Genomic DNA, 20,844 nt, shown 5'->3' with positions numbered 1-20,844 from the left:
AACAGTCCCGAATGAATCCCATTAATATTACACCTTGCTTTACACTTAAAACAACAGTACTAGAAAAAAAGAAGAAATGTCTGTGGGGACTGGCCTCATTCCATGTGAGGAAGGAGATTTTTGCCCACACCACAGTCTCTTTATCAGGTGCCACCAACTGTTTGTGTTCCTTTGAAGGTACCAGCTTAAGATAAAAGTATACCAAGAAATATTTCTGATAATCCTTAATATGAATAACTGCTCTTTATAGACACATTACACATGGGTATAAAGGGCTCAAACACACCCACTAATTCACTAATGTTGTATTGATGCTTCAACAAAACCACTTTAGCTCATAAAAATAATACTCTGGCAACCACAGTCCTAAATAACTACTTTCACTTTAACGCTGTGATTTGTTTGATCAACCTGAATCACTAACCCTGCCTTAATCCAAGTTACTGCTTAGAGCACTCCTAAAAGGTGAACTTCTGAAAGTCATTATACTGCCAAACAAAATTGAGCAGAACTTAATTTTTGTCATATTTAGCTTCTGTAAATAAAAAAATATTACTAGAATTGTCTATGAGTTCATATCAGATGTAGCAGTGTGTCAGGGTGACTTCATCATCTGAACCACTACAGATCATTCTGTAAACAAAAACCTGCACTGCTCACATCCCGCTTTCATATTAACAAAGTTACTTGTAATTATGAACTTTAAGGTTGTGCATTAACTTTGCAGAACCATCAGCAATGAGAACCGTGTTTGGGGGAAGATGGAGAGGGAACTGTCATATTTAATTCAGTGCATTAATCAAGCCAATAGCAACAGCAGACTGCAACAAATTGAACAGGTGAAGAGACCCTCAAGGCTTCAGTGATCCCTGCTGCTTAGTGGTGGCAAAGAAAAAGTGCATTAGGTTCTGTGTGTGTGTCATGCTCATACCAGAGTCCTATTCTGCTGAATTTCTACCACATGCACAGCAAAAGTATCTGGCTTGTGTTTAAAGGTGTTTTAAGTTTGGGCTAATTTTCCTGACAGATCACAGAAGAGGCTCCACCTTCACTGAGGCTGGCGCTTGCTGACTTTGCAGTGAGGCAGAGTTAAAAAACAAGTCACTAAAGTAAACCTCAAACAAGTCTGTTTGCCATTTCCCCCAGTTCCCTCGCAGCTGCCTGGCCAGGACCCAGTCTCAGCACAAAGCCACATCCATGGGTCTGTCCACAGGTTCTTCATTCATTTTAGGGTTAATCTCCTTTTCAGTTGATAGGTAAAAGCATATATTAAACTTTACTGCTTTGGGAAGAAAGGAAAACACAAGAAATACCTGGGCAAGTTCTACAAGTATGGATATTGTTAAAAGTTGGACCTTTACGGTCAAAGCACAACGGTCTCCTCTGCCCCACTACTACCCCAGGTTTCTACAGATGATCAACTACCACTTGTCACTACAAGCAGTAGTTACACAGCATAATTGTGTCGGGGATTATGTATCTCTACACTCAAACAAACCTCAGGAAAGCCTGCTAGACAAACCCAACCAGGATAATGGAAAAAGTATTAGGTGGTGGGCACTGCAAACTGAAATAAGTGATGGACTGGTGGGGCCTATAAGAACAAGCAGTTGCCTCTATAAAACCCAGAGAGCAGCAGACTTGAAGGAGCCACATTATTACCTTCTGCTCTCCCTGGAGACAGGAGGAGTGCTATTCCATCTCCTAGTCCCTGCATTCTTCTCCTGCAAAAAGCCCATACGCTAAAGTTTATGAGGTCTGAATTTCAAAAGGAAAGCACACCTCACCTTCAACTCCATACCCAACTGTCACTGGCATTTTATCAAATGTAAATCAACACAGTTTGGGGTTTTTTCCTCTGTGTTTCAAAATACAAACCATACATAACAGCTTATCCAAACGAGTGATAAGTATGAAATACTATAAACCATAAAAAAAGAAAAAAAAAGGAAAAAGCATAATCCTGGGCTACCCCCCATTGTCTCCTCAAAGAAATGTTACTTCTGAGATTAAAGAGGTACTTGTTTATTTAATAATTTGACCAGTCTCTAACAATAGAGAATCTAATGGAAAATACTAACTTGGGACCTACAAACAGAGCCTCTGTGTTATAGAGGTTGTAAATAGAGACTTGGGGGGGCTTTAACTTTAATATGAACAATAGAAGCGTAGCCAAAAGGAACAAAAAAAAATAACTGAACTAAGCAAATACTTAGATCATAAATACTGACACTCAAAAAGTTCTCAGGTGGCTTAGAGTCTGTCTTACAGTCCTATGGCACTTAGCCTCTAAGATACCGTAAGAATAAAAATATGCAACTAATGGTATAAAATAAGAAAATACATTTATATTACATACCTTTAAAAAAACACACATACTAACATGAATGACAAATTCTTCTTTCATTTTATGGGTCAACTCCTTTTTGGTCGATAAGTAAAATCATATATTAAACTTTGCTGCTTTGAGGAGGAAGGAAAACACATAAATTAATTTTACATTACAGTTTAAAAAGGCAAATTATTTAAGGACTATTTGTATTCAAGCTAAGTAGAGAGAATCATGATATTCCACACTTTCTATTCAAATGGAAAGAATTTACATTTACCTACCACCTCACTGAACTAAGAAGATAGAGCAGTAGCATTTTCCTTACATGTTTTTTTCTTCCCCAATTAAAATGTTCTTTCTGAATGCTTAAAAGAATTCTGAGGTTTACAGTAAAGTACTTTTTAAAGCACACATTGGCTCTTTTTCAGCCTAATGCTGGTTACCGTCTAAACTCTCCAGAGGCCAAGTGGATGTTACAGGCTTTTGCTAAACAGCGTTGTGCTTCAGAGGTGGGAAGGGATTTGACTCCTGGCAAACACAGCTGTGATGAGTAGCTCTAAGGAAAATCAGAAATTACTAACAGAATATTTTTGCCATCTTGGCTTATTTTGCTCTGGGTCTGTTGCCCTGTTAACACGCACAGCTTTGCAGAACAGCTACTCCCGTGGTAAAAAGCTTTTGCTCCACCAGAGCCCCCCCGGTTTGATGTTTGTCTCCCGTCAGGTAACGACACCAAAAGGCTGAACCGTTCCCCGAACCGCAGCTCGTCCTCTCGCTTTGCCCTTTCAAAAAACAAACAAACAAAACAAACAAACAAAAAAAACAAAACAAAACAAAACAAAAACAAAACAAAAAAACAAACAAACAAACAAAAAAACCACACAAAAAAAAAACCCTCTCCAAACCCCTTTCACGACCAGGGACAGGGGGCACAGGGCCGTCCCTATGGCAGGATCAGGCTCTTGTTTTCGCGTGCGGCCGAGGCTTAAGGGATTATGTGCACGGATGTGCGGGGCAGTCACATGTGTCCGGAGCCCGGTGCCACCGCCGAGGGCAGCGCCGCTTCCCCAGCTCTGCCACTGTTCACTCCTGCCAGAGAAATGAGAGACTGGAGCTTCTGCTGAGCTCTCCTGGGAAAGGGTCCGACTTGAGGGGCCAAAATGTTTCTGCCGGCCGTCAAGGGACAGCAAGGCAGAGCCTACCAGGTGAGGTTTTTAGCGCTTCTCCTTTTAGATTTCATTTTTTTTTTAAGAGCCTAGAAACACTTTGCACTAATGCATATAAACCTCTGATCAATGAATGAATAGTGCCATCGTTAGAAAACAGTGTTTGGGTTTTAGGTAACAGTTCTTTAGGAAAAACTTTATTGTTTGAATTTGTCGTGCTCCAACTTTTATCTGGTTGGCTAAAAGAAAGGTTCAGTAGCTTTTCTTATGCATATCAATTTTCATGCACATTAGGCTGGATTTCTCACTTAGTGTTTATGTAATGACTATGTGCTTTTACGGTTTTTATTAATCACTCTGAATATACAAGATCTAAATGTTCTTGTATATTAAATCTAGAAGCTGTACTAGAGCAGAAGTATAGCAGAGGAATTGATCAAAAGATAATCCAGTTAGTCTTTACTAGAGAAAAAAGTTCTCAATGAAAGTGAGATCTTTGTGAATCTTTTATTTGTAGCATAGTAATAAACACACAGCAAACTATACTGTGAAATACTACTGCAAAGCAGATAAAAAGACACATCAGTAACTAATTAACTAATTATTCACAATTAAATTGCATTTTCATTTATATTATAAGAGAAGGTAAGCCAAAGGCAAACTACAAAGCACCAAAAATTTCCTAACTGCTTTCAGCAGAAGCTTTGAATAAGCAGAACAACTGCTGGCCTTTTGAGCCTCCCTAAGCATTTTTAACTACACTAATCACCGTGATATTTGCAAATCTGTTTTCTACTGTATGTAGCAGAACACCTACTTTCCCTTAGGGCTCTGTCAGCTGAACTTTATGTTGTTCTTATACAAATGCTAAAGCAGCACAAAAGGCAGCACCCTATTTGTCATGCGGGCATCACATCCTTCACGTGTCTGATTGGCCCCATCACTTCAGCCCGAACAGAATTCCATGGGTTTCTACAGAAGCTGGACTGATTCTGAAATGATGCAAAAAAGTTAATCAAGTGTCTGGACAAAGTGATTCATGTGGACATCAATGTTCGTGATCTGCACTTCAGAATGATTCATTTGAACCCGCGTGTGCAGGCTCTGAACATCAGACAAGAGATTATCAGAATATTCTGCATATTTTCCACAACAGCTACAACAAGTATGGCTCATTTAATTGAGGACAGACTAGCAGGCTCCAGTGACCTCCCTGCAAACTATGCTTTACTGTTCATAAGCACCCAGTGCCTGTGTGGCCTCTGTAAAAACATCCATTTATCAATCATTACTAAGAAACCGGCTCTGTGACAAACTAATTACTCCTCAGGCTTCCACTCATTAGCACAGGAGGAAGCAGATTATATATTTATTTTTGAGGTGGGCTGACCCTGGCTGGACACCAGGTGCCCACACCAAAGCTGCTCTATTGCTCCCCTTGTCAGCTGGACAAGGGAGAGAAAACATAACTAAAGGCTTATGGGTCAAGAGAAGGACAGGGAAAGATCACTCACCCATTACCATCCTGAGCAGAATGGACTCAATTTACAGAAAAATTAATTTAATTTATTACCAATCAAATTAGAGTAGGGTAATGAGAAATAAAACTGAACACCTTGCCATGCAAACCCAATATAATTTTATATATGGAGGCTCCTGCAGTAACAAATCTGCTACAGAAGTCGTGCTGGCTTCCTGGGGTGTGCAAGACTTTTAAAGCAGCGTGTTACCTACCAAGGACACTAAAAAATCTCTACAAAAAAACCTGTTCACATTTTTTAAAGAAGTGATTGCTGTGCAGCACGTGAATCAATACACTGCAATTAGTAAGCAGTAGTATTTATTTCCATGCCATTTACTTGGCTGTAGTCCCAGGAATTTGTACAAATCCTAAACACGGCTTTCCAAAGTACCGTGGAACGGACACAATGTGGATAACAGGTGGATACAGGTACAGATGTTTTTGAAGAGGGAAGCTTTAGGTTTAAAGAGTCCTGGTTTACAGAGCTCTCAGACTCCTTTGCTCATTTCTTCCCCTAGTACTACTTGGGTTTTTCTGCCCTTGGAAACATTTTCCCAGCCTCATACTGGGCTGGAAAAACAACACCCTTGTTGTATCTAAGGAAGTTTCCACACCCACAGACCTGTGAAAGGATGGCCAAGGACTCAAATCAAATCATCAAATACTTAAACCTGTCAAACCCTTTGCCAACATCCCAGAACAAAAAGTGCTAAAGGTTATTCCTGGCTTTTTCAGGTTTCATATATACATATGGCTGCAATGGGGAGCCCTATAAGAAATCAAGTTTATTGGGAGAAAATTTTGATGACTAAGGGGTAAAAAACCCTGTCACTGATAAAGTAGAGTGAGGAGTGACACATGACAAGCAGTACATGGACAAGTCAGAGCCCATTCACGTCTGTAAGATGCCTCTTAATTAATTGCAAGCCCCTTCTCCAAATCTTGCAGTCTAATAATAACCCTAGATCAGCATTAATATTATACTTGGACCCCCTAGAATGTAAAGTTAAAAGATTTTTTTTTCAGACATTATAAATGGAATAAGATGTAATCAGTAATTGTTCGAGTTCATCCAGGAGGCAGCTAGAAAATGCTATTTCCTTCACCAAGCAGTGGAAACGAAAAGCCACAGGAGTGTCAGGAACAAGATGTCTCGGGCTTGCTGACAATTAACAGAAAGATATGTTTATCTCCAACGGATGTGACAAATTTTGAAGTCATTTCAGCTTTAGTGCAAATCTGCTGAGGGACGATTTTTCCCTTCAAACTCTAAAACTCAAACCATTTTTGTACTAATTCCTGTATATGTTATCTGATACAGGACTATGTCAATATTTCTGCATTTACTGGAAACCTGGTCCCTGCAGTCAGAGTCTGTTCCACAACAGTTTCCTACACAGCCAACGTGATGTCTTGCTGATAAGTCACTGGGTCAGCTTTCGCCGACGTTTCTAATAGGAAACAGCATTATATTATAGTTTCCAGGAAAAGTACCATCTGTGCCTCCTGTCAGTCTTTGCAGCTGGCACCAAAATATCTGTGGGGAATGTTTCCGTGCTGCCAAATTTCAGCAGTGTTCCCTGCCACGAGCCCTGAGCTGACAAACAGTGGGGGAAGATAAGAGCTGCTGTTTCCACCCTGCCAGCTCGCTGTGCCAGCTCATTTACAGAGTAATTCCAGCACAGTCCATGCACCTTTGACACTCTTTTCCTGGAATAAATTCAGTCTGCAATGCCTAGCATTGGCATAATTTGCATTAATTTTGACTGGTGAGAATCTTTCTTCTTTACTGGAGCGATGCTGATTTACATAAACCAGAAGTACAGACATTCCTTACCTGGAACTTGAGCAGCTCCAAAATGCTGGAAATGCAGAAATCTGGGCACTTGCTATTTTTGTAAGAGGTGCAAATGTGGCACCTATGATTTAAAGAAATTACCTAGAGAAACGATTTTACTATAAAACTGCCCTGTAATCTTATATTTTCTCAAATAATAAAAAGGCCTTAGCAGAAAGTTTTAAATTAGTCTTCATGATCTGGTAATCTTTATATAAAAAAAGGAACATATAAGCTTCATAAACAATTTCCCCCTCAAACCACTATTAACTGACCTGTAGCCCTCTAGTTTAAGTGTCTGTACATACTGGGGGCAAAACCCCTTACAGTTAAACACTGATATCATTTAAGAAAGATTCTTTAATGATATTGCCCACCTAGTGTATTCAATTCCTTAAAACAGAATAAATAAACAAATACTTTAACTAAAAACAGTGGGATAAAGTGTGTCTGCTGTGTAAATCTGCCAAGTCCCAGCTGTTCTGAACATCAGCATCAGAACTTCAGCCTTCTGAAGGTCCATGTAACCCTTGTTAGATCCACTGAGTCGAAATATTTCATATGAAAAGAATCTGCAACTTACATTCACTTTTAAACTGAACGAAAATATTTTCTTGTGTGCTCTACAAGAAACTGAAATTTTATTTTTTAATTTGGTTTCCATGGTTCAGTTAAAAAAAATAATATATATACATAGCAACTCTCAGTCACCTTGACGTTGAATTTTATTTAAGTTTGTTGCCACTTAGTTTTAAAGGAGGATAGCTGCATCAAAATCAGCTTCTAAGGGCTCTGACAACACAGCCCAGAACTGCAGCAGTGCTAACTGGCTGTTCAGCACTCTGAATGGTGCTGTGTACTCTGCTGATGATTAAAAGCTGTCACTTCTTGTATTCCAACTGGTCAACTTTATGAAGTCCAGAACCCAAAGCACCTTATGTAAGCTGATTTTCTAATACTACATTCATTCAAATTATTCCTGTTATTTAATACACCGTAACTTACTGGAAGCAAATATGAATACTAGGAAAATTACAGGGGCTTTGTTTTGCATATAACTCAGTTTTTTTAAAAAAAGTATTATCTAGTGGCTATTTGGGCATCTCAAAATTGTATCTCATTTCAGGAACCCAGGCAGTGAAGCTGCCTGTAGGTGAATAGAAGTAACCATTGCATAAATTCATTCTGCCTGATGGAATCCCCATCTGAAGAACTGCACAAAAATAAGGTATTTCACCTTTTGCAGCAGTGAAACCTTAACCCACCACATGTATATGATGTATTAAGAGCTGCACTGTTCACTCTAAGGTGAATTCTTTTTTGCTGCACATAAACACTAAAAAAGAAACGATATGTCATGTTTTCCATATTAGAGGCTCTTACAGAATTCAGTGATAAAGCTGGAGTCGGGAAGAGGTGGAGCAGGAGAGCAGTCACACTCATCTGATACTGGGACACTGAGAGAACTTATCAAAACATGATTGAGTTTATAGAGTTAACCCATGGAGAGCCCTGTTCCCGAGCAGCTGCCAGGAGGGCACAGCCACCAGCAACCAAACCCCCACAGGGGCTCCACTGCAAAGAAACAAACAGCACAAAAAGAGGATTTATCCAGAGTGGCAGATGTGCCTGGCAGATAATATCTGTGTCTGAACATGGGATTCCTTCCACACGAATCTTTAGGGGCCCTAACGCTGGACTATCTCCTCTCCACAGAACTTTGACCCTGTAGCACTGGGTTATTAGAACCTTCCAGACCACTGTCACAGTGACTCTCTCCAACAGATCTAACGGGCTCTTAAAAACACCACTTGGCAGTTTTTATTATGGTTTCCAGAGTAGCTGATCTTTTTTGTCTTTCTTTATTGGAGTACATTATCTGTTCTCATAAGCTTTAAGCTGCTTAAATATTGAGGGGTGGAAGAGAAACTGAAGCAAATACAGTTATCCATGTCTGAGGGGTACACACGTTGTTTTGAGCAATCCTCTATGAACTCTGAAAACAGGAGAAAGTTCTGTAGATCTAACCTATTAGAGAAGATGCACATTTTAAAAAACAGTTGCCATAACCTAAAATCAAGTTTTCCTCTTTCTTTCCAACCAGAAGAACATCTGAACTCATTTGTTGATGCTTAGTGACCTGTGACAGCAATTTGCAGAGACTTACTTCTGACATGGCCTTACATGAACTCAGATTCCAAAGAGCTGAACAGTCTAAATAGCAACAAAGTGTGCAGCTGACATTGTTAACAGTTATATTATGTTAATACCTTTACCTTATATTATTTATATATTTAGCAACAACACCAAAACAAAGTGCATCTATTTAGGTTCCCAAGAGGCCAGGGACAGTAAGCAGATTATCATGGCACAAGTGGGATCTGAAGGACCAGGCAGCTGCTATGCAGATGATTTACCACTAAGATGGTGCTCACAGAATGAAAGGATAAACAAGTGGCAGAGGTTGCAAACGTATGTGGAACAGTAAAGAAGGTCACAGGAAGGAGCTAAGCTTTGAAGTGCTCTGAAGACAAAATATAGTCAGAATTTCTAGAAAAGCAGAGTGAGCAACCTCAAGGGATGAGCAAAGGGCAAAGAACAGTTTCAGAAACATGGGTATCTCTGTACTCATCCCACATGCAACAGAAATACATCCTTATAGTTCCTGACAATGTACTTTTTCCTGTTGACTCAACATGCCTAAGAAAAGCCTGGGATGTCCCATAGGAAAATAACAAGAGAAGTAGAAGTGAAAGAGTACTTGGAAACCCTGTCATAAGTCGAGTGTGATACCGTAAGTGTGTCATATGAGCAAATAATGGTGGGAGGTGCAACTTTACCTGTAAAGGAGTCATCAGGGAGAGATAAAGAGGAAAGCAAGAGCCAGGCAGATGTGAAATGCAACAACAAGGAAATGTACACAAGAATTCATGCCTGGACAGAAGGAACATTTAAGAAATAACGCTGGCCCAAGGGGAGGCAATAAGCTATAAAGGTGGAAATGGGCACTCAAATTGTGCAGAATGAAGCTGGAGTAGGCAAGAGTTGGGTTGTATGAGTCAAAGGTTTCCTTGGGTTTTGTTTTTAATTATTGTTTTGCCGCTACTAAAGCAAGTTATACTGCAAAGGGAGAGGGTCTCCTAAACCCTGAGCCTAGTGAAGGGTGAAATCAGTGGGACCATGCTCTTCCATTAGTTCACCTGCCGGGGTGTCCAACTCCTTGCTCCCTCTCTTCCAACTGACCTACTCTTGCTTTTTAATTTGTTCCTTTTTAACCATCCAAGACAGACTTATATTCAGTGCTACTTTGTATCAGTTACTCTTACTATTTAGTTGTGCCTTCTTTCACCTTGCATTGCGCTGAACTAACCACGTTACAAATGGAGCCGATATCAATTACAAACTTACCACCCGCCAAACTGGTCAATGCTTGCGCCACAAAGACATAAAATGATAGGGTTGGAAGGGGCCTGTTTTTCAGCCCAGCCCCCAGTATCAAGCAGGATTTTCTTCTCCACTCATGTTAAAAGCATTTTATCTGAGCTGTATCATTATATTATAAACAGCACCAACTCAGCAATCGCATGAGGAAAATATATTCTGAAACCTACTTGCCTGCACTGCTGCATTTTCTTGCCCCTCACATCTAACCTGGGCAATCGAGTTTTATTTTTCTGTATATCCAGCCAACATGTTTTCTGTTAATCCCTATGGTATGTACATAAGCTAGTAAGCCTAAAGAAATGTCATGTTACCCAGGCTGAGACATAACAGCAGTGTGACACTTCATCCTCTCGCACTTGAGAGTTCAGAGAATGTTCCCCTTGAGGTACAGCTAATTGCAAGTTTGTTTTCTTCCAGAAATATTGATCATCCACTATTTAAAGTTTTAAGAACTAATCCATAAGTAATATTTAGCACGACACTTTCAAAAACTTTCAAACCCTCATGAGGAGCTGACAGTCTACTAAGTCATGGTTTATGTATAAATGCAGCACTTCTGGCCAAGATTTTTAGTTTTCTCAGTCTAGATCTGAAGCAAATCTGTGCTGTCCAGCAAAGCTCTACATAGGGCCCAGCCTTCCCTTAGGCAGCACCTTTGGGTTTCAGTTTGTAGGAATTAAGAGATCCTGTGGGAACTCAAGAAAACATGATGAAGGTACGAGTCTTAGGCCTTTTTAGAGACTTGCCTTGTTGGCACCAGCTTTATTAGCTATGTACAGTTTATAATGATATTACAGCTTGTGAAAACACATATTCAGAGGTCAGATAAACTAGGTAAGAGCTACCTAACATATAGATGATAACAGAGCAAGCAAGTAGATAAACCATTTATTGTATAAACAAAAAAAAAATCAGACAGTGCTGCAGCTGGATAAAGGTTTGGGGTCTTTAAGTCAAATAAAATAATCTGAGTGTAGAATGGTCATGCTTCAAACTGTGACCCAACCTGCTCTGCAACTTAGTGCTGCATTATGAATGAAAATGCCTGAAAAAACCTGACTGCAGCTATGGACTCTGTAATACAACTGAGCAGCACTTTGTTTCTTTCTCATTAATTAAAGTTCGTTTCATGCCTCTTTTCTAAAATAATCTTTGCCACAAAGCGCTCTCAACTTTTCCTGCTGCGTTTTAAGAAGTTTTTTCTTAAGTACCTTATGCAAATTTGTATCTAAATAAAACCACCTTCAGCTTTAATGGAGTGTAAAGAAATTGGCTTTTGGCCAAGTATCAGCACTCTAAAAGTACTTCTACACAAATACCTTTCCTACTTTGCTGTTTCTCCTGTCAGCTTCTGATGATTAAAGTCCTTCTAAAGTTTCGAGGCAACAAACACTTGATGCCACAGTTTGTAATATGGAGTTATCCACAGCACATATACAATTCTGTCTGTGGACAATGTATCAAACAGGACTGTAGGAAATTTCTGCCATTTGGGAGTTGCAGTGGTTTTACATACTGATAATGAACCTTTAAATACAAACCAAGCAGCACAGACAGACCTTACCTAAAAAAATCCAACCCAAAAAATCCAACTGCAGTCAGATAGAACTCAAACTCAGTAACCATTTTTAGTGTTCTTCTGGTATTTATTCCATAAACACCTGCTTAATTTTATATGAAGGAGTTTTACATTGGTGTTTATTTGCTATGGAATAAAGCCTGCAAATTTGTAAAAATATGACAAATTATTTTGAGAAAGCAAGGCAACACTGTTTTGATTGGTGATATCAGCTAAAAACACGCTTCAAAGGTACTAACTTTATTTCATTAGTCCAAGGAGTTTACGTATAAACAACAGAACAACCACAGTACAAAACTCAGAATGGGATAAATTATCAACCTACAGTTCAAAAACTCTTTTGAGAAATGATGCATTTTAAAGTTGTAGAAATATATACTCTCACATCCGTAAACTGTGAGTGACATGCAAACACTCTTGAGAGCAACCAACTTTTTAAAAAAGGAAGCAGAACTGAACCCCATAACACCATCACAAAACGAGGGTCATGTCGTAATGCCTTTTCACAACACCAAAACAATCTCCAAATTCAAATTAAACACTCAGAAACTTTTCTTCCTACCTTGTGCTACAAGCTGGCTCATGTTTGCCAGCACCACAAGCACCTGTGCACTTTGTAGTACGGGAATTTTTAAATACCGATTGTTCAGGATATATTATTGCCTATAAAACTGAAACCTCAAAGCTACACATTCTCATCCCGGGTTAAAAATAAACCCCACGCTCTTGAACCAGGGGCTGTTGATTGCAGTCGCAGGGAATGGCACAGCCTCTGCAGCGTCCCCAGAGACCCCCAGCGCCGATGACAATACCACGACAAACCTGCGTGCTCCGGCAGCCCCGTGTATTTTAAGTAGTAAATCTGAAACCCAGAGACTACAAAAGCGAGCTGGATCCAACACAGCTCCGACCGGAGCCTCTCACTTCTTGAAACTGGCTGTAAACAGGGAAAGGGAGGGGCCAGGCGGCTGCCAAGCCAAGCAGAAACTTGTGAGTAACTTATAGAGCAAAAACAAGTGCAGCTCAGGCAGCAGCGCCCAGGCGGGCGCTGGCACGGCCAGCACCATGTTCCCAAGGAGAACCACGCCGGGGCCTCGCGGCCGGCTTCCTTCCTCGGGAATGCGGCTCGGAGGAATGCCAATGTGAAGGGAAGGTAAGAGGCTCCGGAGCGCGGCGGCCGCGCCGTGGGAACGGCGGGCGCGGAGCGGCGGCGGGCACGGAGCGCTCCCCGCTCCCTGCCCACGGCCGGCTTTCGTTTTCAACCTTATCCCGGGTTTAAAAGCAAGGAGAACCTGGGAAGTGCCGCGGCCGGCCGAGTCAGGCCACCGTAAACAAGAGGCTGCAGCGTTCACTTATGCAACAGAGTCAACCTGGGACTGCAGACAGAGCTCCTTGTGCCCGGAGAGGGAAGGGGGTCAGCTTAGACTGAGCGAGTCAAGCTGCGTTCAGGGATCGCAAGGACCTACCCAGATACGGTAAAACTGTGACGGCAAAACTGCCTTTAAAAATGACAAAAGAGACGGCTGGGTGAGAAATGCTGAGCTGGGCCTGCACAGCACAGCAAAAAAGGTTCAGTGCCTTCGCCAGTAAGTGACCATTAAACATGGGTGATTTCGGCATTAGTGGCAAAAATATCTCACCTGGTAACTTAAAAGTCATCAACAAAATTTCTTACGAAAATATTTCTATTTGGATTTTATTTTTGCTCATTTCAGATGTAAATATTGTAATTTTCTTCAGATTACTATTTAACACAGAGAATCACCTGCCATTTCTATCGCTATTTCATTGAAACAGAATCGTGTTAAACTGTGTAAAGAAAAAAGGGGTAATTACTAAAAACACTTGTGAAACCAGACATCCCCCTGCTCTGTAAAATACAAAGTGTGGTAGCAAAGACTTGATCTTCTGAGACAATATACAGGCAAGTTACTCTGTGGCTGATGTAATTCAGTCTGGAGTAATCAAAGCTACATGCTTAAGGATAAACCTACATAATGGAATTACGTGATTGTATCCATGCCTGTGCTTAGTCACCCTTGCACTCACCATAATGCATATATTTGCAATATCTGGTTCCAGTCTGTTGCTTTGCTTGAATCAAGTCATAACAGTTCAATGTAGTTTTGGTTCCCTTCAACTGCGCAAAAAACAGCTTTGCTTTTTCTTTCTTAAAAACTTAAAACAACAGATGCTTCCTGAAAACAAACTGGGTTGTTTTCAGTGCTCAAAAATAGCATGAGGATGGAAAGACAACGTAAAGATATGATACAGTCCATTCATATGCAGTACTATAGCTAAAAAACTGAATTGAGAAAGTGAACCAAAAAAGTAGGTTTTCCCACAAAGGTGAAAACAGGCTTTGAAAACAACAGAACTGCAGCTGGTACTGCTGCCACAGAAGTCACTTCTCTGAGGAAAGCCAGCATAGGACAATGGAATAAAAATTTGCTTGCCCAGCTAAAATGACTGTATTTTTAGCCTGATTTCTGGCACAGGTTATGGTATTTAGAAGAAAAACGTACACAAAACAACTGCAATGGGAAATAAATCATGAAAGTTGACGTGATTTGGGGGCAAATTCTGTACTGTGACTGAAGTGTCAAAGAATTAGCACTAGAGAGATGCACCCATCTATTATTCATATGCTTACAAACTCCACACTGTGTAATTCAGCCATATGGTTCACAGAGTATAGCATGTTGTCTAGTAACATTCATTTTCATTGCACAATGTTTATTGGGGATTTGATTAAATCTTGCTCTCTCTCTCTGGAAAGAATGCGGGTATGTGTGCTTACACTTTTCTGTACGTGCTGAAAGGGAAGTGTGCAAAAAACCACAGGAGTGTGTGACAGTGTCGGAGTACATGGGAAATCACCTGCTGCATAAACTCCACACTGGCCCAGAAATGAGCTGGCAGGAATCATAACTGTGATTTTAAGTGCAGGTTTTTAGTTGTACTTTAGAGGTTATTTCTTATTTCTGCATTTTGGAAAGAGACTTTTCACAATTGCTTTGAAGTTCAGTTATTTCAGTTAAAACGTTATCTCTTTACTGACCATAAAGCAAAGATGGCTGGATAACAACTGATAGTAGCATACTTTAAAGAATTCATGCTATTTTGAGAGGAAATGATAGCTAACTCTTGCCTTTTTGGAAAATCAGACTGCCCTGATATTAGGTTCCCTGGACTACAGAGGTCCATTGTTTTTTTCAGAACTTAACAGTTATAGGTTGGAAGTCTGAATACAAACTGACCTATTAAAAAAACCTAAATCTTTCATCTCACTTCCCAGTTCCTCTAGTCTTTGTCAGTTTTATCAGTGATCCGGCTCCCATCCACCATACTGCCTTGGATGTGCCTCCCAAGAAACCATCTTTTCAATGGAAAGCTTATTTAACACCTCAGAGAACTCTATTCTCCATCTTATTACAAAGATTTGTGCTTCAGTTTATATCCTTCCATTCTTCAGCAGTTACCCTTATATATTACTAGCTATATACAAGGTACTGTTTGATAATTTAAAAATACCATTGTGCTAATATTCATATGTACTACATCAGTACTTATAGACAGTTTACAATTTACTTCTGTTGAGTGTCCTGTATCAACTCATTTGCAACCAATTTCATTTCAGTTAGAACTTCAGGACATTTACTAGTCTCACAAAATTTTGAATCACAGATTACTTTCTCCTAGACTAACAAGGTCAGCTATGTGATGCATATAATCTTCAAGTTTAAAATGTTTTCTTCACACTACACTGCATTTCACTTACAATGTAATGTTTCAACAACACTTTCACTATTTTTCTCTCTACAGAAAAGCTGGTAACCAGCAAAGAAGACACAACAGCTAAAATCACTATGTGGAGCTGTGAAGCCTTAATCAACAGTACCGAGAACAGCGAGGACCAGCATCTCTGCCATGACTTCGACCTTGTACTGTCCATCTTTTCCCTACTCTACCTCATTATATGTTTCCCAATTGGCCTTTGTTACAACGGCTTGCTGGTCCTAGTTAACCTCTACAACAAAGCTACCATGACTATGCCAGATGTTTACTTTGTCAACATTGCCATTGCTGGTCTCATCATCAACGCTCTGGCACCAATGTACCTTCTAGGTGTTGCCAATACAAAATGGGCCATCTGGAATTCCAACAATGAAGTTTATATTACCTTTCTTATTTTATTCAACGTCTCGTCCTTAGTTACAATGTACTCTACGACACTGCTCAGTCTGGACTACTACATCGAACGCGCTCTCCCCAGAACTTACATGTCGAGCGTGTACAACACCAAACACGTCTGTGGGTTCATCTGGGGCGGTGCCATGCTGACGAGTTTCTCATCTCTCCTGTTCTACGTCTGCAATCACGTGTCCACCAAAATAATTGAGTGTTCCAAGATGCAGAACCAAGAGGCAGCGGATGCCATCATGGTGTTCATCGGGTACGTCGTACCCGCCATCGCGGTACTCTACGCGCTCACGTTAATCCTGCGGATACGCAAAGAGGCCACGCCACTGGATCAAGACACTGGGCGGTTGGATCCGTCAGTGCACAGGCTTTTGATTGCCACAGTCTGCACACAGTTCACGCTGTGGACACCCTATTACGTTATTCTCTTGGTAAGCACATTTACTAACCTGCAAGGAAGAATTGCGGATATAAATTACATTCGAATATTGCATTTTACCACGATTTTATCCAAATTCTTGGCTTTCTCAAGCAGCTTTGTAATGCCTCTGCTCTACAGATATATTAACAAAAACTTTCCCAACAAATTGCGACGTTTGCTTAAAAAGATACACTGTGGGAATCAGGGGTGTTCTCACGAGCGCACAGTAGTACAGCAAGTCATGACATAGGTGTGACAAACCCCCCTGGTGCTCTGTTACTGCAGTGCTTGGTGTTCTTGGGACTGTGATACTGCTGTGTTGGCACTCAGAGACATTAAAGAGTCCCAACCAAGAGGCTGGAAGGAGCTTCCATTGCAGCTGAATGCAACAGTCTTAATTTTCAAATAGTCGTTTGCTGAAGTCGCGTGAGGCTCCGGCCAGTGTGCTGCAATACCTGTGACATCTGATACCTTCAGTGCACTGAACTGGTTACAAACTCTGTCTTCATGTCTCTAAACTTCCTGTCTGAAGAAATCACTAAGCAGTTTATTGAAGTCTTGACTGAAGACACAGCACCTTGTATCTTGTATAGAAAAAGGTATTACCTTATTTTCTGTACAAAGAAGTGATAGTGCTATCCTTGATGAAGTAAATAGTGTTTTTCAATGAAGATTATATAGATGATCTTTACTGAAGATCATATGATCCAATTATACATGCCCAAATAGTAAATGTTAATTATAAATTAAATTATTTAATTTCTTTCTCCATCACTGAATCCCCTCTAAAAGAAGCCTAATTTACCATTTTCAGAAATTATTTTCTCACACCAACTAACCTGTTTTAAAGTTTATGGTAAAGTGATTTTTTTCCTAGCTATAACAATTAACAAAAATGTGTTTTAATTTTCCAGTCCTTTGTTTGCATCCTAAAACATTTCAAGAATCCAGAAATATTTATTGACTAATTCTAAGGGAACCTAAAGATGTTTGTTCCACATATGAAAATGAAGGACACAGTGGTTTACAAAGTTAAATCAGAATTTAACTAGTAAAGATTGTCTGGCTAAGTGTTATGGTCCACATATGTTCATGTAATGAGAGTAATTATCTTAAAAAATAAATATGTTTATGATTAACATTTTGTATTTTCAAGGGATATGTTTGCAACAAATAAATTAAACTCTCTTTAATCTAGGGCATCACTAAAGGTTTGGAAACCATTTAAAATTCCTCAATATATACAAGGTTTTAAAATGGGAGTAATATCTAGGAATCCCAGTCAGCATCAGCCTTTGCTGACCTCCCAGAAATGGAAGTGCCTCCCAATGGGATTCTTGGATACACAGTAAAGTCTAGTTTCTGTATTTCACAGTAGGGATGAAGAAATCCAGCCCAGATCACCAAATTTTACTGGTTTGATGAAATACATAAGAACTACAAACATGCTGCAGGAAGCACATAAATAATTACCCACAACAACAAACTACAAAGCACTGACCCAAGAACTGCCTGTTCCCGTGCTGCTGTTGCATTATTAATGACAGAGGGGTACAAGTGGAACTGAGATTCTCCCACTGGTTTGGGGGCCATGAGACATCTTTGTTACTCTCCCTGCAACACCACAGCATTGTTTTGTTGCTTAATCTGTCACAGCACAGTTCAAATTCCCCGTGACTTTATGCAAAAAATGTGGCTTTTCAAGCTTCAGGTATAATAAAAACATGGAGCAAAACCAGATCTGAATCTTTTCCATTGCTTAGAGCACAATCTCATCTGATAGCTGGTCCTGTCTGTCAGCAGAGGCACATGCTTAAGTGCTAAGGGGAAAGCAGGTGAGGAACAGACTTTTCATACCTTTTCCCTTCAACATTACTCAATTTCTTCTCATAGTCATCTTTGCTTATCTTCTTCATACACAAGCATCTTTAAGTTGTCAGCATTTTGGTGGAAGACTCTCCATTAGTCCTTTTTTTAACAACTTTTCATAGTTTATTGAAATCTTTCTAGCCCTTAAAGACTATACAGTAAATAATCTTACTTCTATGGTGTTTTCTCCACACAAAAACTATCCAGCATAACTACATCAGTTTACTTCACAGTTTTAGCCCTTGATGAAAACCATGTTAAGGAATGAAAGCTGTTCTTTATCACTCTGTCCAACTCACACACTCATTTATAGTGCCTCTATGCTGATACAATACTGGATATTTTGGTTGATTTTTTTCCCTCTTGAGAGGTTTTCTATGAATTTCTGTACATCTTGATCATTCAAACTCACTTCCACACAGAAGTGCTTAAGAAAGAAAAATCTTTCCTTACAGCTGTCAGGCAAAGAGATTCCTCCTTCCCATCTGAGGAAAATTAGGTTTCGTAATGCACCACATTAAATCGCTCACGTAAAATCTGTTAAAGAAATTCTGTCCCATTATGCAGGAGGAGTTCCAGCAGGGAGGAACTGCCTTATCTGGTGTGAATAGGGGCTTTCAGAACTGGGACACTGCCAGAACAGTGCGGCTGAACAGGCAGCACGAAGTGCAATTTTAACTTCCACGTTCCTTCCTTACTTCCATCTCCTCCTTCTCTTAAGACATCTTACTTTCTGTCTCCAACAGGACTGTTGCCTTTATTTCTGTTCCTTTCTCTCTGTGTTAAATTCTCAGTTTCAGATCATGGCTCTTCTATAATTTCTCTTTATCTTTTTCACTTCTCTGCCCCATTTATTTAACTTCCATTTCTCTCCTGTCCCCATCCATGCTTGGACTTGTATAGCTGGTACTGTTCTACACTCATGTTTACTTCATTTGCGTGACTCCTTTATGATGACCCAAATATTATTCAATTATTTGAATGGAAGCTGCTGTTTAAGAGATGGAGAAAGACAGGGTTTTATGTAATTTATGCTTGAAATATCAAATCTGATTTTTTCCTGGGTTTTTTTATTGCCACAGAGCTACATATGTTTGCATTTATCCTTAATAAATATTAAATGTGATGGCAATCATAGATACAAACAACTTTGATATTTTAATGAACAAGACTGGTATCCACTCAACCTCTTCTAAGAGATAATTTGATTTATTAGTTGCCTCAAAGCAACTGTGCCATGGACCTGCCTGGCTGCTGTTCTCTTAAGAAAATTCTGGACTTATTGCAGCACACTCACATGGTATCTCTTAAAAAGCAGTATCCCAGAAAAGGAGAGCTTTCCAATATTTATATAAAGAACAGTAGAGGAGCAAGTGCAGTAAAATACTTAAGGAAATACATGTTATCTTAATCTAGAGAGAAATTCAATGGACAAATTACAAAGTTCTCGAGAATGGGGCCTTTCCATTTCAAATACCTGAAGGTTTCTGATGACTGTAAATAGGGGCTTATCTATTTCACATTTAAATAAATATGAATAAAATACTGTATATATGCAAGATAGAAATCAGCCTACTGATGTAAAAAGAATTTGCAAAGAGTTTATTAAATTATTTCTTAAAGTGTATAATTTAAATGTAAACCTCTGAACAGGAAGGTGTACTGTATGCTTCTATATGTATATACTGTGTACTAGAAAGTAAGCACTAGTTAAGTGCCATTATTAACAGTGTTATTTTCTCACAGAATTAAACTTAATATTTGAGTTGATCTATGGCTTATTGCCCTCTTGCTGAACTGCTAATTAAGTCAAATCAATGAACTAACAGAACTGTCGTGCTCTGCTTCTGTTTGAGTTATTAACACAGCTAACTCAGGACAGGTCCTTGTTGACTTAACTTAGTAGAGGTCCTAGTTTCAAAAGTTTCAGAATCAAATTGTGTTGGTCTCTGAAGATGTAAATTCAGTTAATGGAAGAAAGTGATCAGCCATTAGAAAATTTCTGGTTCTATTACAATGAAGAGCTGTGGCCTCCAATATCATGTCAAAATACTACAGAAATGGACTTTCTGGAAAGCTTCATAAAGGAACTATTGACTCATAATTCATTCTCAATAAAAAGTGTTTTAAGTGTATCTGGTCAGTGAGATGTGTGAACTTTTTTTGGCTTTCTTGATAAAAACCTATTGTAGACAAGGTTAAACCTGTGTTGCTTCACTAAATCAACCATAAAAAATTTCATGACTTGGATATCAAATTTCCAGGCCATAATTTTGACATCATTAAAATCTCATTATTCATCAGCATGAAGCTGGCTGAGAATGAAAGCAAAAAGGCACATAACTCTCCCAAATTTTTTCAGCGTAAAAAATCCTGCAACTTGTAAGACAGTAACAGTGCACCACAAAAATGCAAGGATGGAGATTAATGCATACATTGCCCACATCCTGACAACTTCCTCTCCTTTGTGC

At 39.5% G+C, this 20,844-nt stretch overlaps 2 protein-coding genes across 6 annotated transcripts in view; one reads left to right on the top strand and one right to left on the bottom strand.

Moving 5' to 3' along the window:
* Nucleotides 1–20,508, top strand: part of GPR146 (G protein-coupled receptor 146) — a 50,505-nt gene extending 29,997 nt beyond the window's left edge. The window contains exons 1-2 of one of the 5 annotated variants that reach the window (XM_017813358.1): nucleotides 3,223–3,537; nucleotides 15,706–20,508. In XM_017813358.1, the coding sequence (XP_017668847.1) occupies nucleotides 15,750–16,754 (1,005 nt within the window). In that variant the 5' untranslated portion in view covers nucleotides 3,223–3,537; nucleotides 15,706–15,749 and the 3' untranslated portion in view covers nucleotides 16,755–20,508. Of the gene's footprint in view, nucleotides 1–3,055; nucleotides 3,126–3,222; nucleotides 3,538–12,055; nucleotides 13,034–13,153; nucleotides 13,467–15,705 lie in introns of those variants that run through there. The other 4 variants (XM_017813356.1, XM_017813354.1, XR_001874508.1 and 1 more) reach the window with 4 other exon arrangements.
* Nucleotides 1–20,844, bottom strand: part of CUNH7orf50 (chromosome unknown C7orf50 homolog) — a 117,908-nt gene that overhangs the window by 60,282 nt on the left and 36,782 nt on the right. The gene's annotated exons all lie outside the window — the stretch shown is intronic.

The sequence above is a fragment of the Lepidothrix coronata genome, unplaced genomic scaffold (genome assembly GCF_001604755.1).
Source record: "Lepidothrix coronata isolate B3197 unplaced genomic scaffold, Lepidothrix_coronata-1.0 Scaffold41, whole genome shotgun sequence".
NCBI lineage: Eukaryota > Metazoa > Chordata > Aves > Passeriformes > Pipridae > Lepidothrix > Lepidothrix coronata.
The sequence above is the reverse complement of the archived record's forward strand: the minus strand, read 5'-3'. Positions and strand labels throughout refer to the sequence as shown.